At 40.1% G+C, this 25,580-nt stretch overlaps 6 protein-coding genes across 6 annotated transcripts; 2 read left to right on the forward strand and 4 right to left on the reverse strand.

Annotated features, from left to right (window-relative positions):
- Nucleotides 1-3,633: 3,633 nt before the first annotated feature.
- Nucleotides 3,634-3,792, forward strand: MELLADRAFT_85041 (uncharacterized protein; the record flags this gene model as incomplete). Its single annotated transcript, XM_007408370.1, has 1 exon — nt 3,634-3,792. The coding sequence occupies one exon, from the start codon at nt 3,634-3,636 to the stop codon at nt 3,790-3,792; it is 159 nt and encodes a 52-aa protein (XP_007408432.1).
- Nucleotides 3,793-5,746: 1,954 nt separating this feature from the next.
- MELLADRAFT_105230 (uncharacterized protein) lies at nt 5,747-6,586 on the reverse strand (the record flags this gene model as incomplete). Its single annotated transcript, XM_007408426.1, has 3 exons — nt 5,747-6,198; nt 6,295-6,471; nt 6,532-6,586. The coding sequence occupies 3 exons, from the start codon at nt 6,584-6,586 to the stop codon at nt 5,747-5,749; spliced, it is 684 nt and encodes a 227-aa protein (XP_007408488.1).
- Nucleotides 6,587-6,857: 271 nt separating this feature from the next.
- Nucleotides 6,858-9,151, reverse strand: MELLADRAFT_105231 (uncharacterized protein; the record flags this gene model as incomplete). Its single annotated transcript, XM_007408425.1, has 5 exons — nt 6,858-7,061; nt 7,152-7,255; nt 8,588-8,845; nt 8,911-9,018; nt 9,079-9,151. The coding sequence occupies 5 exons, from the start codon at nt 9,149-9,151 to the stop codon at nt 6,858-6,860; spliced, it is 747 nt and encodes a 248-aa protein (XP_007408487.1).
- A 4,462-nt stretch (nt 9,152-13,613) lies between these two features.
- MELLADRAFT_55690 (uncharacterized protein) lies at nt 13,614-14,674 on the forward strand (the record flags this gene model as incomplete). Its single annotated transcript, XM_007408371.1, has 4 exons — nt 13,614-13,644; nt 13,763-13,889; nt 13,977-14,201; nt 14,287-14,674. 3 exons carry the CDS (start codon nt 13,785-13,787, stop codon nt 14,485-14,487), a joined length of 531 nt encoding a protein of 176 aa, XP_007408433.1.
- Nucleotides 14,675-15,866: 1,192 nt separating this feature from the next.
- On the reverse strand, nt 15,867-19,256 carry MELLADRAFT_85044 (uncharacterized protein; the record flags this gene model as incomplete). The annotated part of the gene is made up of 9 exons (XM_007408424.1): nt 15,867-16,010; nt 16,099-16,487; nt 16,559-16,808; nt 16,888-17,330; nt 17,434-17,580; nt 17,643-17,811; nt 17,937-18,275; nt 18,363-18,692; nt 18,756-19,256. The coding sequence occupies 9 exons, from the start codon at nt 19,254-19,256 to the stop codon at nt 15,867-15,869; spliced, it is 2,712 nt and encodes a 903-aa protein (XP_007408486.1).
- Nucleotides 19,257-23,401: 4,145 nt separating this feature from the next.
- On the reverse strand, nt 23,402-25,345 carry MELLADRAFT_105234 (uncharacterized protein; the record flags this gene model as incomplete). The annotated part of the gene is made up of 6 exons (XM_007408423.1): nt 23,402-23,508; nt 23,603-23,816; nt 23,897-24,090; nt 24,222-24,461; nt 24,536-24,750; nt 24,888-25,345. 6 exons carry the CDS (start codon nt 25,343-25,345, stop codon nt 23,402-23,404), a joined length of 1,428 nt encoding a protein of 475 aa, XP_007408485.1.
- Nucleotides 25,346-25,580: the final 235 nt, after the last annotated feature.

Below are 25,580 nucleotides of genomic sequence, written 5' to 3' on the forward strand. Positions count from 1 at the left end.
GGGCCCATGACGTCAGAGACTATGACATCAAGTAAGCCGTATTCCCTACCGGTTCGTCCCAGTTTGCGTTGTCGTGTACTTTTGCATGTCAAACAATCTTCACAAGTGAATTCGCCCAATGGGATGGAAGAAGGTAGTCCCAAACCCATCTGCTCCGCACATAGTTTTTGTATACGTTTCATATCTACGTGACCAAAACGATGATGCCACAAATATGCAACATCCTCTGCCTTCTGCTGGCTGCTCATGACTTTGATTTGTCCGACTCTCTCTGGGATGGTTCTTGGAATAACAGTTTGTTTCATTGCGTGTATGATCCAATGACAATCAGAATAGGAAGCCACAATTGATTGTTTACTAGGCATCCGGATTACAACATGATTACCCCAAAACCAAAGTTTTGCACCATCCTCCACCAATGCCGCTTGAGAGATAAGCGTACTGGTTGCTTGCGGACTGTAGTAGACGTTTTTGATGATGTAGTTGGTTCCGTCTTCCGTCTTCACTCTTAGTGATCCTCTTCCTACTATGGAAGCAGAATCCCCATGAGCCGTGGTTTTCATCTTTATGGGGTTGGGTAAAGGAGAGTAATTGATTAGTGACTGGATGGCATTGCTCACATGGTGCGTGGCGCCACTGTCCAAAAGGTACTCTGGATAATTTTCGTCCAGCTCGTTTCCTTCAGCGCTCCATGCCACCGTTGATGCCGAGATTTGAGTGGGAGCGGCTGAAGACGATTCGGGTGCTGACTCCTCGATTTCTGCTACACGAGTCGCGATTTGCGGGGGGTAAAGTCCGAGAGAAAGAATGCTATACCATCTACCATTGGTACATTTTCGCCAGTCGTAAAAATGAGGAGCAGTACGTGGAGCACCACGTTTAGCCAAAGAGCAAGTATCCTTCCCATGACCAAAAGCCGCACAGTGAAAGCATTGATAGATATTGTCGTGAATCTCTTTCGCCGCGCGTTTCCCTGGAACAATTTGCTTCTTTTCCAATTCAGTTCTTTCCGCTAACGTTGTGATTGGACCGGGAGGTGGTTGGCGTGGAGTACCAAAAGATTGATGGGGAGGAGGAGATCTAAGATTAGGAGTCTGATAGTTCGGAGCAGGTGAAGGTCGATAGTTGTTCGAGCAATCCGGTGTCCAATTGGATGGCTTCATATTGCGGTTGAATGAAGCCGTCAACGCCTGAACCTCTTCGTTCTCGTTAACAGTTTTGCGAGTCAGGATAAGATTTGACAAAGCGCTTTGGATTTCAGCAGATGAGAAGGGCTTCTTGTCGGTCCGATATCGTGCGTCAAGAGTTGCGTTGAGTATATCCATTCCAAATTCACCGGTAGTCGGAGAGCAAAGTTGATAAATCATCCCCTTCACCGTATCTTCATCCCAGGTAAAACCAACAGATTTAAGACGTTCAAAATCCTTGTTAACTTGATTAACAAAAGTCATGAGATCCATAGAGTTTGCATCAAATTTTCTTAACATGATTGATCTAAAAACCACATATTGAGCCGTGCGACCACCTTGTTGAAATAAATCTTCCAAAATTGCCATCGCATCGTGAGCTAAAGTCTTGCCCAAGATCATGTCTTGAAGTTCCGCGTCGATAGTTGAGTTAATTACACGGCCGGCACATTTATCAATTGCCATTTCAATAGCAGAGTTCTCATCAGGTCTATCTTTGTTCCAGTAGTCAAGAATGTCAGTCATTTCGTAGATTGCTCTTGACGTGCGTAACTTCCATATTGCAAGATTCGTGCCGTTCAGATCAAGTTTATCGATTCCCGTGATAAATTTATTGATGTCTTTATGATTATCGAGTAGAGATTTTAAGCGGTCCGGTGCGTGATTGGATTCTGACATCGTTAGCGTTTTTTCGATTTTGTTTTCTTCGCTCAGTTGGCGGTCTTGAGTACGAGTGTGAGATGGATTACGTGTTGTGATATTTGATTTGACTTGTTGAGTAAAGAAAGGATCTGCAGGGGGTTGAGTTAAAAGAAAATTTGAAGGAGGGGGTTGGATGAATATATTCTTGGGTGTATTCGGGTTTGATTCTGGAGTATTTTCTCGAGTTAAAATCTGTTGTTCTTCAGGGGCGATTGATTCCAATCTAGAACAAGACTGTGTTCGAGTTTGTGCTCCGATCTGTGACGTGGATTGCAACTTCTTTGGTGGAGTTCGAGGTATTGACATAAGTTCGGAAGCCGATGGCGGTCGGTCTTACTCTATGAGCTTCAGCGAGACGAGGACGAAACGATTAAAGCGTAGCGCTGCTCATAACCTATAACGAATAGGACGATCGGCCGGTCAGTTCTCTCTCCAAGGAGTTGGCTTCCACACATATGGTGATGTAATTACCTATAACGAATAGGACGATCGGCCGGTCAGTTCTCTCTCCAAGGAGTTGGCTTCCACACAGATGGTGATGTGGAAGCTTCCGCCGAGGAGCAGAGACTAGATCTACTACGTCTGTACAACTGTCACGTGACTGGCTGAGGCGCAGTCGTGCACGCACACCCCGCTCTACAACAAAAAGTGGGATTTTTTTCCCAGTTTCCCAGCTTCCCAAATACCGCCAAAAACGCAAACTGGGAAACTGGGAGAACGTGGGAAAGTTCCAAACACAGCCAAAAACAAAAACCGGGAAACTGGGAAAAAATCCCAGTTTTAACTTTGTATCCCACAAATAAGGCACATTTACTAGATTTTTTTGAAATTTTCTCAAATTCCTACCCAGAAGATTAGGACCCTTTTTGCCCAAAAAGGCCAATTCCTACGTACCCAATAAGCCGGGTATATAGGGGCTCTCCAGGGTCCTGTCAAGCCTCACAAGGGGGGGCTAAACTCAACAAAGTCCCACGCTGCGTCTCGCACGCTTCGAGCGCAGCGAGGGACTTATGACAAACTCGTAACTTTTTGCCTGTGAGGGGAACCAGTTTTTGCAGGAGAAATTTGCCTTCCTTATAAAACTTTTTCCCCTATTTGTGAAAAATCGAGATGCAAAGAAACTAAATGTTTGCCTCTATGAGTTGCATTGATTGATCCAAAAGAATCCCGAGGAAGCCGAGGAATGTCCTTTCAGATTCCTTCTGAAGTTCAGCATTTTGGAGTGTTTTCGAGTGTTTTGACCTGTATTTGACCCTTGAGAGTGGTTTATACATACGAATACGAGGCAATTTCAGCAAAAACTTCGAGCTTCAGAAGCCAGTAGAGGAGGGATTCCTCGGCTTCCTCGGGATTTTGTTTGATCAATCGATTCGCCTCAGAGAGGCGAAAATTTCATTTCTTTGCATCTCGATTTTTCACAAATAGGGGAAAAAGTTTTATAAGGAAGGCAAATTTCTCCTGCAAAAACTGGTTCCCCTCACAGGCAAAAAGTTACGAGTTTGTCATAAGTCCCTCGCTGCGCTTGAAGCGTGCGAGACGCAGCGTGGGACTTTGTTGAGTTTAGAGCATCTCCAACGCACCCGGCATCTGTAAACATCGTACAGACCCCAAAGCGGGTGACTCAAGCCGTACAGGCTGCTGTATCAGTTATTGAGTTTGAGCCGCACCCACCGCGCTCTTCAGGCAGACCCTGCAAACGTTGTGTGTCTGCCCGAACTGCCAAAGATAAACGTATTCTGACATCATGATGTCAAATCATGATATTCATGATTTCTCATCTTCTCTTCTTCATATCATATGTGATCGATCGCGAGGTGATACGTTGACCAAGCTTGTCTTTGCCGTGGTTATACACGGTTTTAAACCACATCAAGTGCCTTTGATGTGCTTGAAAGTTATATAATATATATCGCTTGGTTCTACTGCTTGACGGTTTCATCAGTGTCTCTTCATTCATCTTGTCTTTCTAAACTATTGCACCCTCTACATATTTTACTTACTTTTTCCTTTCAACCAACCTAAAGATGAACTCGAATGCTATCATATCTCCAGCTTTCTTAGCACAATATGTCGTATGCGCTGGCCTTCAAAGACAATTTATCGCTGCTCTTGCTACGTATGACCAAGACCTCCAGGCCCACATCATGGTTTCACACATACCACGTGGACCTGGGGGCTCTTATCCTGGTAGATCACCAAATCTACCTCGAAACTGTGAGGCTGGGCACCTCGGCTTGATGAATGATTACTTTGACATCATCCCGGTTTATAGTGAATTGATGTTTCGAAGACGATTTCAAATGAGTCGTCGGCTCTTTGTACACATTGCAAAGACTTTAGGTGACCTCGATCCTTACTTCACACAAAGACGGGATGCTTTAGGTATGTTCAATTTTTTTATTTACCTCCTATCATGTTTACTTGCTTGCGACTAATGATGCCCATTTCGTTACCTCGCAGGTAAACTTGGCCTATCCCCGTTCCAGAAGTGCGCGGCTGCCCTTCGGCAACTTGCTTATGGAACCTCTGCCGATTCTCAAGACGAGTATCTTCGTATTGGCGAATCAACTGCCATCGAATCTCTCAAACGATTTTGCAAGGGTGTCATAATGGCTTTTAAATATCAGTATCAACGTAAACCAAACCCTGAGGATGTGCAAAAGATCCTCGCCGAAAACGCTGAACGCGGTTTCCCCGGTATGCTCGGCTCCCTCGACTGTATGCACTGGGAATGGAAAAATTGTCCAAAGGCGCTCAAGGGTCATTATTCTGGAAAGGAAGGTACTCCGACTTTGGTGCTCGAGGTAGTGGCTACGCAAGATCTACATATCTGGCACTCATTCTTCGGCCTACCTGGCAGTCTGAATGATATCAATGTGCTCGAACGCTCCCATTTATTTCAGGATTTAGCCTTAGGCCACGCTCCGCCTTGCCATTACACTGTGAATGGAACGGTGTACACCGTTCCTTACTATCTGGCCAATGGTATCTACCCGAAGTGGTCAACCCTGATCCAAACGATCAGTTGTCCTCAGGATGATAAACCCAGAGTATGTAGTATTTCATTCGTGGTTGGTGTTATCATAACTTAACTGACGATACATGTTGTATATAAGCTGTTTTCCCAGTTCCAAGAAGCAACTCGAAAAGACGTAGAACGTACCTTTGGCGTTCTTCAAGCTCGATTTGCCATCATCAAAGGCCCGTGTTGAATGTGGCAGCCGGCAGTTCTTGAACTTATCATGAATTGCTGTATAATCCTACACAACATGATAGTAGCCGATCAGGCTGCAGAACCACGAGGCGCCAATGATGTCCATATCTTCAAACCACCACCACCACCTCCAGTTCGACTTCCTAGACCTGCAGGTGCGTTTGTTCGCTTCATGGAAGGCCGCAACTTCCGGAACCCTCAAGCTCATCGGGAATTACGCGATGACTTGGTTGAACACATATGGCAAAAGTATGGCGGCGTTGACCCAGAGTGAGTTCGATTTCATTCATCAGGTGTAGGTGTATCTTTATCAACTATGAAACTCATCGATTTTTGATTTTATAGTGTTGACGTTTGATTGCCAAGCTCTCTTTAGTTCCTGTTCATATTTTTGTTACGCTTCTTAGTCACGCTCTCCTTGATCCTGATGACCTCTTACTATTATTGGTTTCTAGCGCTGTTTAGTTCCGGTTCATAATTTGTTTACACTTCTTAGTTACACTCCTCTCATTCTCTCTTTTAAATTTCTTGTCATATATCGATGTGTTTATGTGATTATTCAATCAAATATCTTCTATGTACAAAGTTAACATACATACGAGAGACTGCTGAGCTGACCAGTAACATATTGAATCCATCCACATCAAAATATACAGAGCATAGAAATGGCATAGTAAGTAAGTAAGTAAGTAAGTAAGTAAGAGAGAGAGAGAGCAAATAGAAACGTAGTAGTAGTAAGAGAGTCATCCACTAATGACTTATAAAGGGCATCAACCCTCATTTGAAGCCATAGCCACTTCGCTTCGTTATCGAAGAGTTCAACAAATTCTTTCGCGAGCCCACCGGCACGTAACAAGGCACCTGCAGCTGCCTTTTGGCCTGGAGCCTGCAGGTAGCGTCCGTGATAGTTGTGGACCTGCTGAAGAGCTTCACGTAGTAGACGGAAATCATCTCTACGCTTATCTTGAATTATCTTGATAATGTGGCGTATAGCCTGTCTTGAATGGCGATGGCGATTGTATTCAGCCAATTGTTGTAATTCCCGCTGGGCTCGAGGACTCAGATTCGCAACTCGAGCCAGAGTGGGTGAACTTCCTGTTATGTTATAATCATGAGCAATCATGATAATGTTAGCAAGATCATCATGACATTAAACATTATAATATATAATGATAATGAATCCAATCTCACGTGGATCATCATCTGGGCGGTTCGCACGAAGGCGAGGATCGACGTGTTCCTGTCCTTCAGGAGTTTGTTGAATTTCGGGTGAGGTGTCACGTTGTGGAAGTTCGTCCAAATGCTTCAAGTATCGAAGCATTTCTTGAGGCAAAAAGCCGGTCGCATGGGCTGAGCCTAACCAGGTCACTGAAAGCAGGCCAGTTTAAATCATTAAAAGCATTGTCAAATAAGAACCTTAGAACTTACCATCTTGGGATGAGTCACATGAAGAGCTACGGTTTGACTCAGGTGAGGAAGACATTATTGATTTTAAGCGATGATAAAATTGATAGCAATATTGACACGAATAATATTTGCACAGTAAAAGGAATATGAACTAGGTAATATAAGACACTTTATACAACTGGTGGTAACGAGTGAATAGTAAAGTAAATTGAGGCAGGAACTTTATACTAAAACAAGAAACACATCACATATCACGAATGACATATTCATTCATCAAAGGATACAACAGGTAGTCCGCAGAAAGATCCTTCATGACAACGCAGACTAACCTAGCTGAAAAGGAAAAATCAAACACCGCGTTGAGCTTCATGCTTGCGGTTGATCATCTCTTTCGCGGCCTCAATACCTGCGCGTGTCCTTTCATCTACTTTGGACGTGTCAGTCATGAGCACAGATAACTCAAACATCCTTTCGAGAGCGACAGTTTGCCTTTCGCCTTGTTCGGCGATCCTCTCAGTAACCCGAAGACCAGCTGCTTGATTCGTAATGAACTGAGGTTGTACATCATCCACTTTGGAGTTTCAATTTCTCTTCGCCTTCTTATTTCCTTCGGGTCAATCCATTGAAGGCAGGCCACTTACATCCGTTGCAGAAGTAGACGTAGATGTAGAAGGACTTGCCGTCAAAGACAAATTACCCAAGCCGGCCAGTACGTGAGGCATCACGAAGTCATCGTCCACACCACCTGTACCACAGTAGTCCAGCACAGTCGAATTGGTCTTCCATTTAGGAGAGTTTTTAACAATATTGTAACAAGCCATGTCCTTGAACTCCGAACCTACATCTGATTGGTACATAACCAACGCATCCACCACCTGATCCGCAGCACATTTTCCTGTTTCGCGAAGCATCTGGACCTGTTGATAGCAGCCAGCAAACTTTGCCATTGCTGCATTGAGAGTAGACCAGCGAGAACTAAGGGACTTGAGGGTGCGTTGATTGGCAGGAGTAACTCGGCTGTTGAAGTCCTCGGTTATTTTGACCCAAAAGGTGGAACCTTTTTGATCGGTTCCAACGAGTGCATCCTCAGAAACATTCAGCCAAGATTTACATAACTGTTCGAGAGAAGGCTTGTTGAATTTCGAACCACGACCACCGCCAGAAGTGTTAGGGGATTGCGAAGACGGAAAGGATGATGCAAAAGATGACTCCAGATCTTCTAACGGGCGCTTCGAGGTGACAGAAGTCTGGGTGGATTGTTAAGCTTAACTAAGCCCCTCTCGGACGAGCGAGTAGTCGAGAGAGGGGCTTAAATGGGACTCGCGTTTCATGGCGGGAGAGCTCCAGAAATTAAGTACCTTTATGTACTTTTCTGGAGCTCTCCTCAAATACTCATTGTGGGATTTCTCAAGGTTCAGATATGTGTAGCTTCATGAGAAGCTACACAACCTCGTACCACTTTCAGCAAGATTTGTTGGAAGTAAGGGTATTCAAAACGGATTTCCAGTTTGTTGCAATGTGTAGCTGGCTATTTCAGACCAGGAGGCTGAAATGGCAGCTTCGTCGGAAACTACCAATTTCTTGACAAAACACCACAAGGGTTTCGTCTTCGTAAAAACAATAAAGGACCTCGCGCCACCGGGATAAGTGTCCCTCGATATCCAAGGGTTTTGATGAATATCTTAAGGGTTTTGGCTTTTATCCATTTCGGCGGCAGTTTCGGCGAAGGACCAAACATCCAAATCTCGGTGAAGGCCAGTACAGGCCTGTACTGGCATGCTTAGGCTGTTACAGGAGGATGTAAGAAACCATTTGCGCAATGTTTCCTGAAAGCATCACAGCTCTCAGTTGTTGATGAAAGTGGTACGAGGTTGTGTAGCTCCTCATGAAGGAGAACATACCTGAACCTTGAGAAATCCTACGGTGAGGAATTGAGGAGAGCTCCAGAAAAGTACATAAAGGCACTTAATTTCTGGAGCTCTCCCGCCATGAAACGCGAGTCCGATATAAGCCCCTCTGCGAGGGCGCGGCAAACGCGCTAGAGGGGCTTAGTTAAGCTTAGTGGATTGTGGAGGACTGTTGTAATGAAACACTTTCATTATTGAATCTTGTCGCATAGGAGGTACAGAGTCGAGAGGTCCATGATGGTCATTGTTGAAACAATGGTGATGAGGTGCAGCTGAAGCCAATTCGGCACGAGGTAATGCGCCCGGCGTTCCATGGTGATAGTTGTTCATACGATGTTGAGGTGCAGCTGACACGGTACAAGTCAAAGTTCCATTACCAGAGGCTCCACGGTGACGGTGCTCACTGAAAGCAGGTTTGATAGAACCACCTGGAAATGACAACGAGATACATTAGAACCATTCAAGTAATGTTGCTGACATGAAAAACACTCACGTTCTCCAGCACCCGGACTGTCTCCAGTAAAGTTCATCTGGTGGCTCATAGGCCTAGCGTGATGACCAGGCAATCGATGACCAATCATTTGAGGACTACGGGCAGCCCCTGAAAGTCAAAAGCGTACATTAGTTTCTGATGACAAGTACGAGTACATCAGTCACTTACAATAGTTAGCAGGAGCAGGAGCAGGAGCAGGAGCAGGACTCGACTGGGGTGGGGTAGTAGTGGAATGTTGCATGACAACTAAATATTCAAGTGAGGAAAGTGACAGAAATTGAGAAATTGAGCAGAGTAGCAATTAACAAAGACAAAGAATTTAGAATTGATTCAAAGTGATATAAGTAATCGTGATGCGTCAAAATGAACACATAAGAAAGAAAGACATTGGGGTAATGATTACACGAGAATAAGCAAAGAAACTTAACTTAAATACCCATCCTACAGGCCATATCACACTTGGTATGTGGTTAAATTATTCTCATAAACAAACGCTAAAGGGAGGGTTTCATTTGCCTCAAGCCTCAAAGCGCCCTCTATTTCCTCCGATTAAACCCTTGGTCGATCAATCAATCATTCATTTGCGGTTGGATTGGAACCTTCAGAGTATTTCTGAAGGTTCCAGCGTGTTTATCAGTGACCCAAAGGGGTGGTAAAATCACCACAAGTGTCCTATAGGTCAGAGATCAGTCATTCTGCAAACGTCAATTTTCTCCTCAGGATATGAAGAACTTGACATGGGAGAACCTCGATTCTGAAAAATAGGGCTCACACGTATGGCCAAATGTGAGATTCCTGAAGCGCGGTGGAGGATGGTTTTTGGACCAAAACCGGCAAACGTAAAATACACATTACGTGTATCTACGTATTGAGTACGTTTTCAGGGGCGCGTTGGAGATGCTCTTAGGGGGGGCTGCCTTTAGTAAAATCCTAAAATAGAAGAAAAACTCCGGTTTTCAAATCCTGGAAACTCGCGATCCAAAGAGTCAATTCATATCTCGCACGAACGTCCACCATCAGCTCATCGGTGCGTCACTCTAGTAAGTCTTGGGGATACATAAGTAATTAATGCCAGGGCTCACTTAGTAGGGATTGGGCGAAAAACCGACCAACAGGTTTCCAAACCCCATTCAATCGCTGTTCAAATTTTTGGGAACGTTTGCGAGATGGCTCGAAATCAATATCAAAGCCACACAAAACCAACAACAATTTTTATCCAACTTTTTGCTTTGCAGAATTGTTGACCGGTATGCTTGGTTGCGTGATCACGTCCATGCTTTGACCGTTCAAAAGCTCTTACAGGTAAAGTAATTTGCGGCGCCTCAAGCCTCGCAAACGCCCTTTTTGCACCTTTTACAGATCTGTGAAAGGTGCAAAAGCTTATCAAAAAATAACATCAGATCAGTTATGTTCAATTACTTGGAAGGATCAGACCCACCCGAGAGCTCAATTTGGGGATGCAGGTTCTGTGAAACCTGCGTCCAGTGGTTTTCCGCCATCTTCAACTCTTTTCGGGTAACTTCTCAATGGCGCAAAACCTGTTGGTCGGTTTTTCGCCCAACCCCTAGTTCATGTGGCGGGCGCGTTTTTTCAAAAAAGAAGCGCCCGGGCGCGCCCAGGGGGGGTCGGGCGCGCCCAGTTTTTGGCTGAGGACGCGAACGGGCGCAAGAGCCGTGTTTTTTTTTCAAATAAGTGGCAACTAAAAAAAACCTTCGATATCGATTGCCTGGGTTAAAACAACTACTCATCACAAAGGTCCTCCGCACTCCAGGAATCTCCATCGCTTTCTTCATCTGTGTCTTCTGTACGTAACTGAACAATATTACCAGCTGTCTGAGTATCAAAATTATTGAAATTGAAGAGGGTATCAATGAAACCAGTCTCGAGTTCAACATCTAGATCATTGTCTGCATCATGCTCATGTTGAGCAAAAATACCATCCTCAAACTCCTGAAGATCATCGACTCCTGTGAATAGTCCGGAGTTTAATTCATCATCATAAGTGAGTTCGGTGATATCTTTATCGTCCACCTTTTGAGGAGAATCCTCGGCTTGGATTTGGAGTTCGATTTGTGTGACCATCTTCAAATTTGTCACCGACATTCGATTCCGAGACTTAGTTTTTGTGGCTCCCATCTTGGTGAACACACTTTCCACGCCTGCAGCGTGTGGAACCAGTTCAAGAACTTTCATTGCAAAGTTCTTGAGCACAGTTGTGTGTGGGGTTGATGGAATACCGAGCCAGTATTTGAGGGGTACAGAAACTATAGTGTGATCGATGTCAGCTCCTGAAAAGTGGAGAACTGAAAAAAGTCCTGAAGATAAAAGGAAACATTACCTGTCCCAAACGATCGGAAAGCACCACCACTACTAAAATATTGTAGTGCTTGTGTTTTAAGATTAACTGCTTCGGTTTTTTTGTAGTTCCACTCCTTAGCAATTGATAACATGTTCTTCATCATGGTGTTGATCGGGAATGCTTGTGAGACAGCCACTTGACGATAATTGGGATTGAGAAAGAAACCAACTACGTAGATTGGCTCAGCAAAGATTTTTGCTTGTTTATGCAAGACATCGAGACAATGTGCTCGGTAAGAATGGAATCGAGGGTAGCTGGATAGATCGACCGTACGAATTTGATCGTAAACCGTCCCAATTTCCTTCCAGATATCTCCAACTGAAGTGTTAGCCCGTTCTAGTCGACCAATCGCATCAACAACCGGTCGAAGAAGCTTAACCAAGATGGAATTTGAGGTGAAGTGATCTCGATTATCAATGATTGTTCGAACATTCTTGCTGATGTCTGGAGTCGATATCGATTTATCCTTGAACATTGACATACACATCTGAAATCCTTGCTCATGTGATTCAACGGATAATGCGACCTTTGACATCGAGAACCACCGAGTCTCACAAAAGGTTCTAATACCGTGTGTTATACCCTCTTTAACACGCCATTTAAAAAGCTTGACACCCCAGAAATGTGAAGCACTGAAAAAGTTAACAAGTGTCTTGTCATTTGAAACCGTATCCTTCATATCGGGGTGTTCGACACATTTCTTGGCAACAAGATTGAAAACATGTAAACAACATGCTAAGGGAATGACATGAGAAAACTCGGATTTCACAAGTTTCTACAAGAATAAACGCAGTATGATGAGTCAAAGAGGAACATGAAAAAGCATGAGATCAAGAGATACTTACACGCAACTTGACCATAGAGCTTGGCGAATTGGTCACAATACCACCAATTTGCTCCCAGGTAACACCATGGCCATCCAGAGCTTTTTTTAGAGCAACTAGCGTGTTTTCAGATGTGTGTCGAAAATTGTCCAAGTCAAGCACATCAATTTACTTTTTAACATCAGTACTACGTAGGAGCAAGACCGCATAGACACTGTTCTTTGAGCAGTCTGTCCATCCATCTAGTGAAATAGTTAGATTAGTATGCTGTTTGAGCTCGGATTTTGTGACTTTTGAGTATTGTGCATGAAGTCGAGGAAGGACAGTGTCCATCATAATGTTCCGCGAAGCCGGAGTGTAAGATACAATCGAGAGTTTTTCTTGAAAGGCACGGAAGAATTTGTTTTGGAGGAAACGGAAAGGAATATGGCCCAATATCAGAGCCTTAAGAAGATCTTCGTAAGTATCCATTGTGCTCTCTTTGGTACGAGGCACAAAGCGGCTGAAATTGCTTTGTGTGAAGTCGTGAGTTATCTTAGGACGTTTGGTGGAAAGTGCTGATGATCCGTTGGATTCCGGTGGATTGACATTGTTGATGGCATCATTTGTTGATTTGGGTCCGCGTTTCATATTGATTTCTTCGTAAGCTGAACGATCTGATATCGAGATTGATTTACAGTCTTGCGTCATGTGGCGATAAAGTTTTGCAGGTTTTCCATCCATCTCGCCATTGCAATGCTTGCACTTAGCGCGACGGCGACCATGCTTCCGTTCAACATCCGCTTTGAATCCCATCCACGTCGGGCCGCTATTAGCAGTAGGCTCAATCCATTTGGTAGGCATTGTTGAAAAGGTTGGGTTTTAGGTGGGGTTTCTTGAATACACGTGCCTGTGTATATAAAAGAAAGTTCAGAAGCAATACAATTCTCATCAAATCAAGTCTCATTCAACTAGGATTCAGATAGGGCGCGTCCCCCCCTGAATTCAGAAAAAAAGAAGCGCCCGGGCGCGCCTGCGCCAGGCGCGCCCAAGGGCGCAAAAAACGCGCCGCGCCCGCCACATGACCCCTAGTACAACGTGTGCGCTTCTTCTCCCAGAGAACGATTTCCAAATTACATGTCAGAAGTCATGTATGGCCGCCTCGCAATGATTGATCCAACAAAAATCGCGGTAAAAAATCGCGGTCGTTTCACGTTGTCTCGCGTGAAGACTGATACAGCTACTGTCCGGAAGTTATGAAACTCGATCATCCTCATCTGAGTCGACATTTCAAGTGAATTTCTAGGGGAGTACATCCATAGAAGGCATCGGTGAGAGAAAGCTCACCTGCAAGATCTTGACGTACAATTCTTTGTGTTCTATAAATGATGATGCACGCAGCTGAGAGTGAGATCCTGGTTTGACGAGTATGTATATCATAATTACCAGAGGATCTCTATAAAAGACCAGGCTTCAGTTGCCCTTTGGTTTCCTCACTGCCACTTTTTCACCCCGTCGCACTTCTGATATCTCCCCGATCTCTTAACAATCTTACCTTTCACCACTTCTGAGGTCAATTTTCTTTCTTCGTTGAACTTTTTGCGGTTGCTTCTGAGAGTTCAACAACATCATACTGAGTCCTTGTTTATCACTTGCTCTTGCTTTCATTGCCGATTGATTTCATCCTCAGACAACTATTCGAATCAAACACCATGTCAGCCTTATCCAGATCGATGAATTTGAGTGCACTGGCCGTCGGTGTAGTGCTTGTCCTCATTGCTCAAGTCCACGGGGCCAACCCTCCAGCCCAAACAACGGTAAGTGTTATGCTATCTCAAGTTGAATTGCTATTCTTCACTTTCACATCCGACCTGACAATCATCGATGTTATCTTATCATTTCAGGCAAGAATATGTTCAGGTCCAAGCATTGTGGCCTACATTGCTGGCCCTAATAACATGATTTATCCCGCCAATGGTCAGGGGTCTCCATCCGGGCAAGCCAGATGCACTGGAACTGCTACCTACCCGGACCTACAAATTGATTCAGTTCCAAGTTTCCCTCTTGGTTCCAACCCTTATTGCGCTGCGGCCAATGGTGACTGTGTGAAACCTCCACCCCAAGTAACGGTAAGTGTTGTGTTATCTCAAGTTGAATTGCTATTTTTGATTTTCACATCTGGCCTGATGATAATCGACGTTCTTATCATTTCAGTCGAGAATATGTTCAGGTCAAGGCGTTGTGGCCTACATTGCTGGCCCCAACAACAGGATTTATCCCGCCAATGGTAAGGGGACTCCATCTGGGCAAGCCAGATGCACCCCGAGCCTACAAATCGATTCAAACCCAAGTTTCCCTCTGGGTGACAACCCTTATTGCGCTGCGGCCAATGGTGCCTGTACGCAAGTCGCCTGAGTCGTCCCCTGTGTTGTTTGCAACTCTTGTTCTCGGAGCTTTTCTCGATTTTCCATTCTTTTCTTTCTCCTTTACAGACATGCCTTCTACTGCATTCTCATGAGATTGTTAGGATCTACATTGAAGTTTGTCCTAGTGCCTTTGTATTGCGAATCTTTCCCTTCACCCTTGGACAATTCTGTCAGACAATTAGCCATAGCCCTCTGAATTGTTTCGGGCTTCCTCTTTCCTGAAGCTTGCAGTTCTTGTAATTCAAATCTTGGAGCTGTCTACTGTCAAGGAACCCACCAATTTAACGGACATACCGAGCTCGTGTCAGTCAAACAAAGCAGTCCACTATTGCGCATCACATTGATGATATCGCTGAGTGATGGGCTACACGGTCACCTCAGCTTACAGATTTTTACCAGTCTTGACATAGTGTGGTTTGAACTATCACAATTCATCATCATGACTAAACCTTTCATCTCCTCAGTGTCACGCTGACTCACGCAGTATGGTTTTTTTTGCGCGACATAACACATTAAACACCCCTCAACCTTTTGCCATTGAATACCACATAATTTTGTTTTATGACCAACTATCAAAACAATCGAAATCCGAACTTCAAAAAATACAAACCAAAGATTCTTTTTCATCTCATCAACAATTCATTTGAACCACGTAAATTGATCATAACAACATATTTCCTACTAATTTATATTTGTAAAATAACACAAAAACAAATGTAATATAAAATGCCCAATTCTATTTCCTACACCAGATTTTTTTTTCTTTAACACGTTTCAAAATAGAAAAAGAAATGCACATTCTCGATCTTTTAATAATTCAGTAGGTGGTCCATTCTCAATAACTTGTCCATTTCCTAAAACAATCACTGGATCCCAATCCATGATCTTACCATTGAACAAAGTAAATCAATCAGATCAGAGGAAGTGTCAAAGAAAGAGACTGATTGTTTCCGGATACTTGTTTTGATCTCATATTGTAAGAAGGCGTAATGTTCCTAAGTAGATAAGGCCTGTGTCAACCTTCTAAACCTTGTAGGTTAAAATCCATCATTTTTGAAGGAAATCACGATGCTCAAAGAATCAAAATGGTTTATGAAAAACAACAAATTGAACCAATCTATTGCCTTCTCCTTATATTTTTTTTAAAAAACTTTCTTTTAATAATCGATGTAATCACACAATTTTGAATACCAAGAAACCCTCAAAGAAAACCAAATCAGAAAAATCAAACCCTCTCCTGCAAAAAAACACAAACAAAAAACTAACGAAAAAAACAACTAAACAAACTCAACGAAAAGAAGTCTCGGAGGATCTATACTCCTCTTGAAATGTCTCATGTTCTATCATCTAAAAAAAATCTGGGTCTTTCTACTTAGAAGCAGATCCACGTTTCTTACCAGTAATATCGATTTCTCCCTTTTTCTTCTTTCCTTTTTTACCACTTACATCATTCATAGGTAAATAAGCAAAAGGTGAAACACCTTTCTTTTGAATCATATCACCTCCAGCCTTCTATAAAAAAGAAAAACAAAACAAAATCAATCAGTTTTCAATCCGTATAAATAAGAAGTTCTAATGCGTTTTTTCAAAAAAAACGAACCTTTGATTTGAATTCAGCACCTAATTTTTCTTTTTTAGCTTTCTTTTTCTTATTCTTAGAGTTCAAATCCAATCCATTCACCAAATCCTTTAAATTCTCTTCATTTTCTACATCTGATAAATCATCTAATCTTCGTTTTGAATCACTAGGTTTTTTGAATTTCATTTTACCTTTCTCATCTCTATACATTCCATCTTCTCCTTCAATGGCTTCTAAATAAGCATTAAACCCTTCGTTTTCTTCTACTTTTTTACTTTTACTTTTCTTGGTTTCTTCGACTTCTACTTCTTCTTCTATTTTCATTTTTCCACTTTCAGTATCTTTTTCAAATTTCTTTGCATGATTCGATAATTGATTTTTCCTTTTTTCAAGTTTAGCTAATTTTCCAGCTACGGTTCAAGAAAGTTTTCCATTAGAAAGACGTTTTTGGAGACTTTTAGTAGGAATGATTTTGACTTACCAATAGCTCTTTTAGTGATCCTGGTAGGATCTAATAAATCAATCACTTCATCTTCACCTTCATCAATCATCATTTCAATCCCTTTAGGTTGTTGTTTTCCTTTTCCTTTTCCTTTCTTTTGTTGATCTTCATCTTCACTATCACTATCATCACTACCATACAAAGCTTGTTCATATGCATCATTCAAGTTCTTCTTAACCACACCTCCTCCAACTTTTTCTTCATCTTCATCTTCATCATCATCTTCATCCTAAAAATCAAACCAAAATCACAACCAAAATCAATTCTGTATTTCCAATGCAAAACTTGTCAAGAAACATCAACTGTACCATTTCATCTCCATTCAATTCTCTTTCCTTCCTTCTCTTAACACTTTCTTTCTTCTTCTTTTTCTCCCTCTCATAATTCTTCTTAACAGACCCCAACAACTTCTTACCACCCTCTAGATCAATTCCTTCACCTTCATCTTCATCTTCATCTCCATTAGAAGATTCTAAAGCTTTAATCAATAAATTAAATTCAAACTTCTTAATTAATCTTTCTAATAAGAATTTCACATTCTTTTTAATCTCATTTTTATGTTCATCTCCCCATTTAATCAAACCTTTGACGATCGAATTTAGGTTTTCTTTGATGGTTAAAGTAGGTAAACAGATTATACACACTTTGATTAATGAGATGGTAGTTTTTATGATTTCTCGATTGTTTGATGAATTTAAAAAAATTAAAACGATCCTCAAGATTTCTTGAATTGAATCATTTGATAAATCATCTATAAAGATCAAAAAGAAAAAAAGAAACATTCGAAAAGTCAGTTTCCATTCTTATTGTATTATCAGATATCAAAGAAGAGAAAAAGAGATGAAGTACTCAACTATGGAATTCAAAGATCACTCTTGATAAAGCCATCATAGTAGCAGCAATCATATGAGGAGAACCACCAGCAAGTCCAGCACTAACGATTTTCAAAAACTCATCAATCGAAGCTTTCACCACCACTGCTTCTCCCATATCATTCTCATCTACAAAACCAAACTTATCAGAAACTCATCAAGTTTTGATTTCGAAAAGAAATATTACATACCTTCAAGTAATTTCTGGTTGATGATCGCATGCGGTTCATCTTTCATTCGGTTTCCCATCCTAACCAATGTCTTGTAAGCGATCTCACGAGTCTCTGAATTAGTTTCTTTACAACCTAAAACTACTTCTGAAATCATCAAAACCATCAAGTCAAATCGATTCGAATTGATCTTAGTCATCAACTCTAACAACAAATTCGCTCGATCCTTTTTTTTATCAAAATGCAAGAGATATCCAAATCAGTCTTTTCATATTTTTTACAAGATGGAATTTGATGAAAAAGATCAAGACTTACAGGTTTAGCACCACCTGAGATTTCTTTAGAATGATCTCTCCCAATCAAAACCACTCTCTTCATCAAACCTTCGATTCCATCTTGACTGAATTTACCAAACTCGATTGCCAAACATAAAATCCTATAAGCTTTTTTCTGAGCGAATCCCATCAAGAACGTATCAGACCCAATAAACTCTAAAGATTCAACCGCAATCGGGCTAGGTAATCTGGGTAAAAGGATCGAATAAATGTCTAACATGATCTCTAGTGTTGTGGGTAGTTTGTTGTTGGGGTCTTGAGATTGAGTTGAAGATCTTTTTAAACTTGAACTAATCATTGACCAAATCTGACTAAAATCCTATGAACCAAAAAATCAACCACAATTAATTCAGAAAAAAGGTTTCTCCCCCCCCAAAAAAGAAACAAATCAAGAAGAATTTCTTACATTTTCAGATAAAACTTTAATCCAAGATCCAATAGTTTCCACCAATAAACTTCTAACCGGATCTTTTCTTTCAAGTTTAGAAAGTAAATTAAACATCACTTTTGACATATTAGAAGCTAAACTAGACAAATGTTGAATATTTTCTTGTGCATCTTTAGATGAGATTCCAAAGTTTCTAATTAATTGTAGATCAGCTGGTTCAGGTACTGGTTTAGACAATGATAAGTTTCGGTCTACCAAGTTTCGTAAGGCTCGAAGCACTGAAGATCTTAGGCTTGGTTGGGTGTATAGAATTTGTGATAAAAGCTCTGCAAATGGTTTAGTGAAAGCCTTCAAAACAAGAAAAAGTGAGTATGAAATCACAAATATGAATGAATCTTTGAATCAACTAACCTTCAAAAGATCTCTAGGTAAATCACAATAACCAGGTAAAAGGGACCAAATCTGATTGACGAGAATCTCACATTTCTTAGCTTCTAGGACCATTTCTTCTTTCAAAGCGTTCCTTCTCCTTTCAAACAATCCTTCACTCAACGGAACCAAGACCTCCACAAAATGCGTTAATTCTGTATTCAGAACGTAACCTGGTTTACCTAATAAAGCTAATACCCAACTATTCGTATCATCTTCTAAGATGTTCAATGGTAATTCTTTGAAAACGATTTCAGGTCCACAAACCGAACTGATCTTTCCAATCACCGATTCGATTCCAGTTCTTTCTCTATTTTGAGATAATGGTTTTAAAAGGTTTTGAAGTAATGGTATAGCTGCTGGTATCCCATTAACAGGTTCTCTTAATCTAGAAACCAACGCTTCGATCACACTAGATAATTCTTCAGTTGAAGTAGTCCATTCATCTAACTTGATTAAAATCTCTTCAAAACTTTCAATCATCTGTTGGATTCCAGTGTTCGATTTCGTACCAAACTCTACAGTCTTTTGAATCAATTGATCTGTAAAACAAGTTCTGATGATCGATTCTAATGTACTTCTAACCGCATTCCTAACAGGTGACGAATCATGATTCAATAGTAAAATCAATTTAGGTAACCTTTGATTCACACTTAAAGCTTGTTCAACAGACTGAGGAGAAAGTCGAGACCAAGCCTCCCAAGCACGTTCAAGTGTTGCTAACCATCCTACTAATGCTCTATCATCTTCTGGAGCTTTGTCTACTAATGCTAACAAAAGTAATTGAGGTTCGCAAAGTGATCCGACTAATTTATCGAGTAAATCAAATAACCTTTCAGCCACAAATGGATGATTAGAGAAATGAGGTTGTTGGAATAAGTTCAATAAAACTTTCACGGTGGGTTCGGGTGATAATAAATGAATAGATTCGATCGATAATGAAAGTAAAGATAAAGCTTGATGAGTATCTAATGAGCTTGATGAAAATTGTGTTAAGATGTGATTTGATAATTCTTGACTGTATGGATGTTCGATGGTCAAAGAAGATAAAGTTAAATGAACTTGTCTTCTTAACTTAGGATTAGTTGGAAAACTAATCAAAGGTAACAAACAAGTTTTAAATAACTCTTTAGGTTCGTTTTGTTGTGACAAAATTGAATTTGATAAATTATTTAAAAGATATTGGATGATGATTATCATAGATTTGGTTGGTGGAAATGGTTGAGATAATAATTGTTTGAATAATGATTTTGAGTTTTGAATCAAGATTGGTTTTGATAAGAATGGTAAGATGATTGATAGAATTGTAATTAAATCTGATTGAGTTGATGGATCTTGAGTGAGTTCTAAGGTTGAGATGATAGCCATAAAATATGAAGTAGGTTGTCTTTCTGTTTTAGATTGATCTAATACTAATTCGATGGCATTTAAGATCTTAGCTTGAGATTGTTGATTTCCTTTTGGTCTATCTCTTATTCTAGATAGTGCGATATCCATCTTGAAGTTAGTCTGCTTTGATTCACTTTTATGCACTTTTTGTTTTGTGAGTTTGATTGATATCGTGTTCCAGATGACTGCTATAAGTTGATTTGATCTTTCTCGTTGCTAGTTCGTTGTTGTTAGTTTCGTTCTGTTCTTGATTCCTTCCTTGGTTGGTGTCAGTGATAGTTTGATACTGCAAATTGAAAAAATGTTGACAAACTGTAAATTCAAATTCCAAAAGTTAGAACTGTGGTTGCCAAACATCAATGGTTAGGTTTAACTTTCATATTACACATTCAATCACTCAACTCAACACCACTCAACTCACCAACTCCTCCTGGTACAACATTTCAAGAGAACTCTTAAAGCATGTAAAGTCTTGCTTCTTTCTGCAATTTCCGCGCTGTTTTTGGGCGGAATGAAACCTTTGACCATAAGTATTTTGACAGCCTGCAGCTACATTTTCAGAGTCTGGTCAGAAGGATTGTGTTGCCCATAAAGAAAAACCTAAAACATATGTGTGAAATAAATCCTCTGCACATTTTTTGATTTAAATGTATGTCACATGACAAAGTAGAGAACCTAATCAGTGCATCATCTTTGTCGACCCTGTCTCTAGTACCACACAGATCTTCATTCAAGAAGTGCCCATTTCTCATTGTTCAAAAGCTGAAGAAACATGCCATTGGAATTCCACACTCATACCCTCATATATTATTAAACACTTGAACAAGATCAACCCAATTCAAGAATAAAGGAACTTTTACAACAATCAAATGAATGACAATCAATTCAAATTCAGCCAAGGTGAGCACTGAGGACTATCATGAAGAAAATATTATAAATCAGCAGACAGTTCTGATTTTATAATACCTTTCTTTCTAAATGAATTGAATTCTACAAATTCATTCCAATGCTCAACCTTATGGGTGAGTTGAAAAAAATGATTCATGGTGAATTGATCATACAACCTGATTATAAATCAACCGCAGCAAGTACTTCTGGTTCATTGGGCTGAAGACCTCAAAATACACTTGAGCTCAAGATCTCCTCAGCAACCCTTCTGGACAAAGGAATTCTTTGGCCAAAGATGGGACCATGCTGGGAAGAAGCAAGATCCTTCACCTTCTGATCACACAAAAAAATCAATAGGCAGAACAGTCATATTTGATTAGAGGTACAAAAATATACAAGATGATGGATCCAATAAAGAAGAGAGAATATTGACCAATGAAAAACTCTAGGATTGAAAATCAAGAAAAAACTTGGAGACTCAGAAATGACACAACAAATCCAGGTGGTTCTCAAAACTTTGAAACTGATCTGCCTGTGATGATATCAAAAGTCATGTATCCATACAATTGAATCATCATTGTTGATAGTGATACTTTTGGTGAGAATAGGCAGGACAGAAAAATTCAAAGAGCTTCCCTTTTTGAATGTCATTGAGGTACATTTTATCAAATGAGTTCTAGATGCTTTGAGGTTCTTAATGATTTCCTGTCAAGTAGAGTTGATTCTTTTAATAAGTTAACAATCCTTAGCTCCATTTTTCCAGGTGATTTTGGTACTGCAGGAAACCACTTTCATCACAGTTTTCTGGTAGTTGTGCACTGATGGTTCCCAAGGGGTTGGTTGTATGAGCTTCTTGACATTCAGTATCTAGTCTTTGGGCCAAATACATTCATAGATTGACAGAGCATTAATACTTGTAGTACCAGGCAAGCCAGTCAACTTCATGTAGCCACCATACTTTATGCTGAGACACTCTGGACAGATTGACCAATGGTGGATCTGTTGTTTAGCTGAAGTTACTTTAAAACAAGAAAACATCTCAAAGCAGAGAGGCATCCAAAAACCTATAAGGAACAATGATTCTATGCAATATCCATAATTGGCATTTTAGAAACTTTATGTTGGCTTACAACATGAGATGGGTCTACCATACTTTGTCTGTTTGACAGTAAATCACAACAACAAATACTTGGTGGTTCCAATCATACTCAATACTCTCCTGTAAACCATACAATCAAAAGAAAACTCAACAAATCCTCTTTCTCCTTACATCTGTCAAGTTCAACCTTAAGCCTAAGGGAAGAAACCCCATTTTGAAAACTGACTTGACCGTCCACTATGGTCTACAAAGAAGAGAAATGAATAAACTATTGTAGATAAGAACTCCATCAGAGTATATATGTACCTTTTTGAAATACTTGTGTTAATTGATCACTTTTCAAGTATTCCCACATTTTAGACTTCTGATACAGATACTCACAAAACCCATAAACAACTTCTCAATCCCATAAACTTAATGGACCTTACACCTCACACCCACCTCTAAAATGTAGTAAGACCTGTGTGTGTCAGTGTGTGTGAAAAAAATGAAGAAAATTCATCACATATCATACATACATGCATCATGAGTCTCAGGTTTGGTTTCTGGAAATTTATAGACAAGTTTTTTTCAATTGTTTTTTCAATATCTTTACAAGACAAGAAAAAAAACAATACTAACATATCATATCAAAATCTATATAAACAAACCACATAACAACTTTTTTTTGCAACCCAGAAAAAACACTTGAAATTGGACTCCTTTAAAAAAACTGATCTTGAATTTTCAAAACTCCAGATTCCTCAATTTCAAAACCAATTTCAAAACCAATTTCAAGACCAAAACCAAAACCAAGAAGAAAAACCAAAAACCAAAAAAATCATACAAACAAACCATTTTCCAATTTTCACAAACCTCATTTTTTTCATTTTTTTGCTAAATTAAATAAATAAATAAATAAACAAAAGAAAAAATCCAAAAAAAAATCCATGTGTATTTGTACCATAAGAATAATAATCATAAAAAAACCCTCAACACATTTTGTTTTTTTTACTTCATTTTTTTTGAAGTTCTTTACAAGACGATTTTTTAGCCAATCTACTCAAGTTAACCCATTTTTCAAATATCTTAATACAAACCTTTAACAAACCTTTTGATAAACCAAGCAAAAGAAACCAAGAAAAAGAAACCAAGAAAAAGAAACCAAGCAAAAGAAACCAAGAAGAAGAAAAACCAAGAAAATAAACCAAGAAAATAAAGAAGACGAATCCAAAAATCTTACACTCTTAATAATTTGTTATTTAGTTTTAGTTCAAAAGAAATCACCCGTCATAACGATCCCCGTAAGTTTAAGTTTCCTAGCACACTCTTTCCATTCGCCAACCATCATATCATTCCAACCCATCCCATCTCCCAATCCTAAAAAACCCAAAACCCAAACCCCCCAAAAAAGAAATCAAAATCAATAATCCTATCCTGAGACTCCAAAAAAAAGATTATAAATAGGTCTTACCTTCTTCTTTTCTAGTCACAATAAAATACCTACTCAAATTAGATCTTCTAAAAGTAGGATCCCAAAACTTCTCAAAATACTTTGAAGGATCAAATCCAACATTGATATGTAAAGTCATACTGATCAAACTAGCTGGACAGTTTCTATCCATTTGATCATCACATGTGATCCCTCCAATCGTAAGATGTCTAAGTTTTCCCAGTCCACTCACAGCCTAAAAAAACCCCCGTTAAAGCCATCCCAAAAAAACCGTTAAAGTCATACCAAAGAAATAGGTAGAAAAAAATGACTGACTTGGTTTAAGAATGGATAAGTGACATTTGGCCAGATGATTACTAATTCTTCGAGTTCTCCACCTGATTGAATTAAAGCTTCTGAAACATCTTCTTCAGTTAGTTGACTTTCATCAGGAGCCGAGTCACCGAAATCGATTGACAATTTCTTAAGTGTAGGTCTTGTATAACTCAAAAGAAAGTTCAAATCTTCACCTAAACCCAAACCCAAACCCAAACCCAAAAAACCCAAATCCAAAAAACCCATGAAATCAGAACCCATGCGAATCAGAACCCATGCGAATCAAGAGAGAGTGGAAAAGTGATTGGGTCTTTGGTAAACGTACCAGGTAAATCAGGATTCACTAAGACTAATTCAGTCAAGTTTGAAGTAGAAGGCCATTCCTCAGCCAAAGTTTCTAGATCACCAAGTTCACCAAGTCTAACGAGTTGTAGGTAAGTGATCTGAGGAAACCTCATTGAAGCTTGAACATGTCTTCTACCTATCCCTTCTTCTGCAGATAACAAGACTTCTTTAATTGGAGCAGCTGATAATTCTTCACACAATGAATCATACAATTCACCACCTTCGAAAGAAAAAAAACCCAAAAAGGTTTAGTGGATGAAATGGGGTAAGGAAAGGGGTTTTCATTCACTCAACTTGCATAAGGTACAGTGACTTCAAACCTTTCAAGTCCGGTTAAAGATTCCATTGAAGTGAAAACTGCATCTGCATCTAAACAAGCTAAATATTCGGGTTCGTCAGTCGAAAAGTTTAATCTTCGAGATAGTTTTGCTAAGTCTGGTCGAAGTTTTGATGCTTCTGCAAAACATGTGACACATTCTACATTAGGAAATCTTAAGTATTTCCATAACCTAAACCCAACAAAAATTCGAGAAAGAGATTAGTTGATTGAACGGATTTGACTTGAGGGAACAGGTTTGGGGATTGAGGAATTTTTGGATATATGGTGTATTCGGAGGTTTGAGTAAGTTTTCGGATGGATGCTTACACCGATTGGGCTGGAGCTCTCCATTTTCGACAAACTAATGAAACTGAAAGCAGATCGAGAGATTCATCCAAAGAAGGCAACAACTTGAAGATCTCGACCAACAATTCGTTTGGTAAAGCATCAATCCAAGCCTGATGAAGATCCGATCTACACAACGGATTAGGATGATGGAATGTAATAGGAAGTGGTCTAGAAAGATGAACCGAATAAAGATGTGAAGAAGGGTTATGGTGAGCAAAAGCGATCGGGTTGGAGTAGTTGGTGATATTGTTCATTGGGTTGTGAAGAGATTGGTTTATTTTTTGGTTCGAGTTCAGGTTTAGACACAAGTTAGTAGTACTAGTAGTAGTAGTAGTAGCGGTAGTGGGAGTAGGATTGGTTGATGATGGTTTCGTGGTGTTGGTTGGATTGCTTGGATCAATAAATCGAGTAAGAAGTGGATCGGATCTCATTGACATCAGCTTTTGAGTTTGTATAAAACAATCGATCGAAGACTTCAAGCAAACTTGTACACGGTTTCTTGAATGGTTTCCTTTTTTTCAGCTTATATGATAGTAGTGATTGATTTTGATTTTGAACTGAACAAGATCTATGGTGACTTTAAATTAGTTGAATCATAAAGATATACGATATAGTTTCTAGAAAATAAGAATCGGATATCATCAAATCATCATCATCAAGAACCTTGAAAGA

The sequence above is a fragment of the Melampsora larici-populina genome (genome assembly GCF_000204055.1).
Source record: "Melampsora larici-populina 98AG31 unplaced genomic scaffold MELLAscaffold_12, whole genome shotgun sequence".
In the NCBI taxonomy this organism is placed as follows: domain Eukaryota; kingdom Fungi; phylum Basidiomycota; class Pucciniomycetes; order Pucciniales; family Melampsoraceae; genus Melampsora; species Melampsora laricis-populina.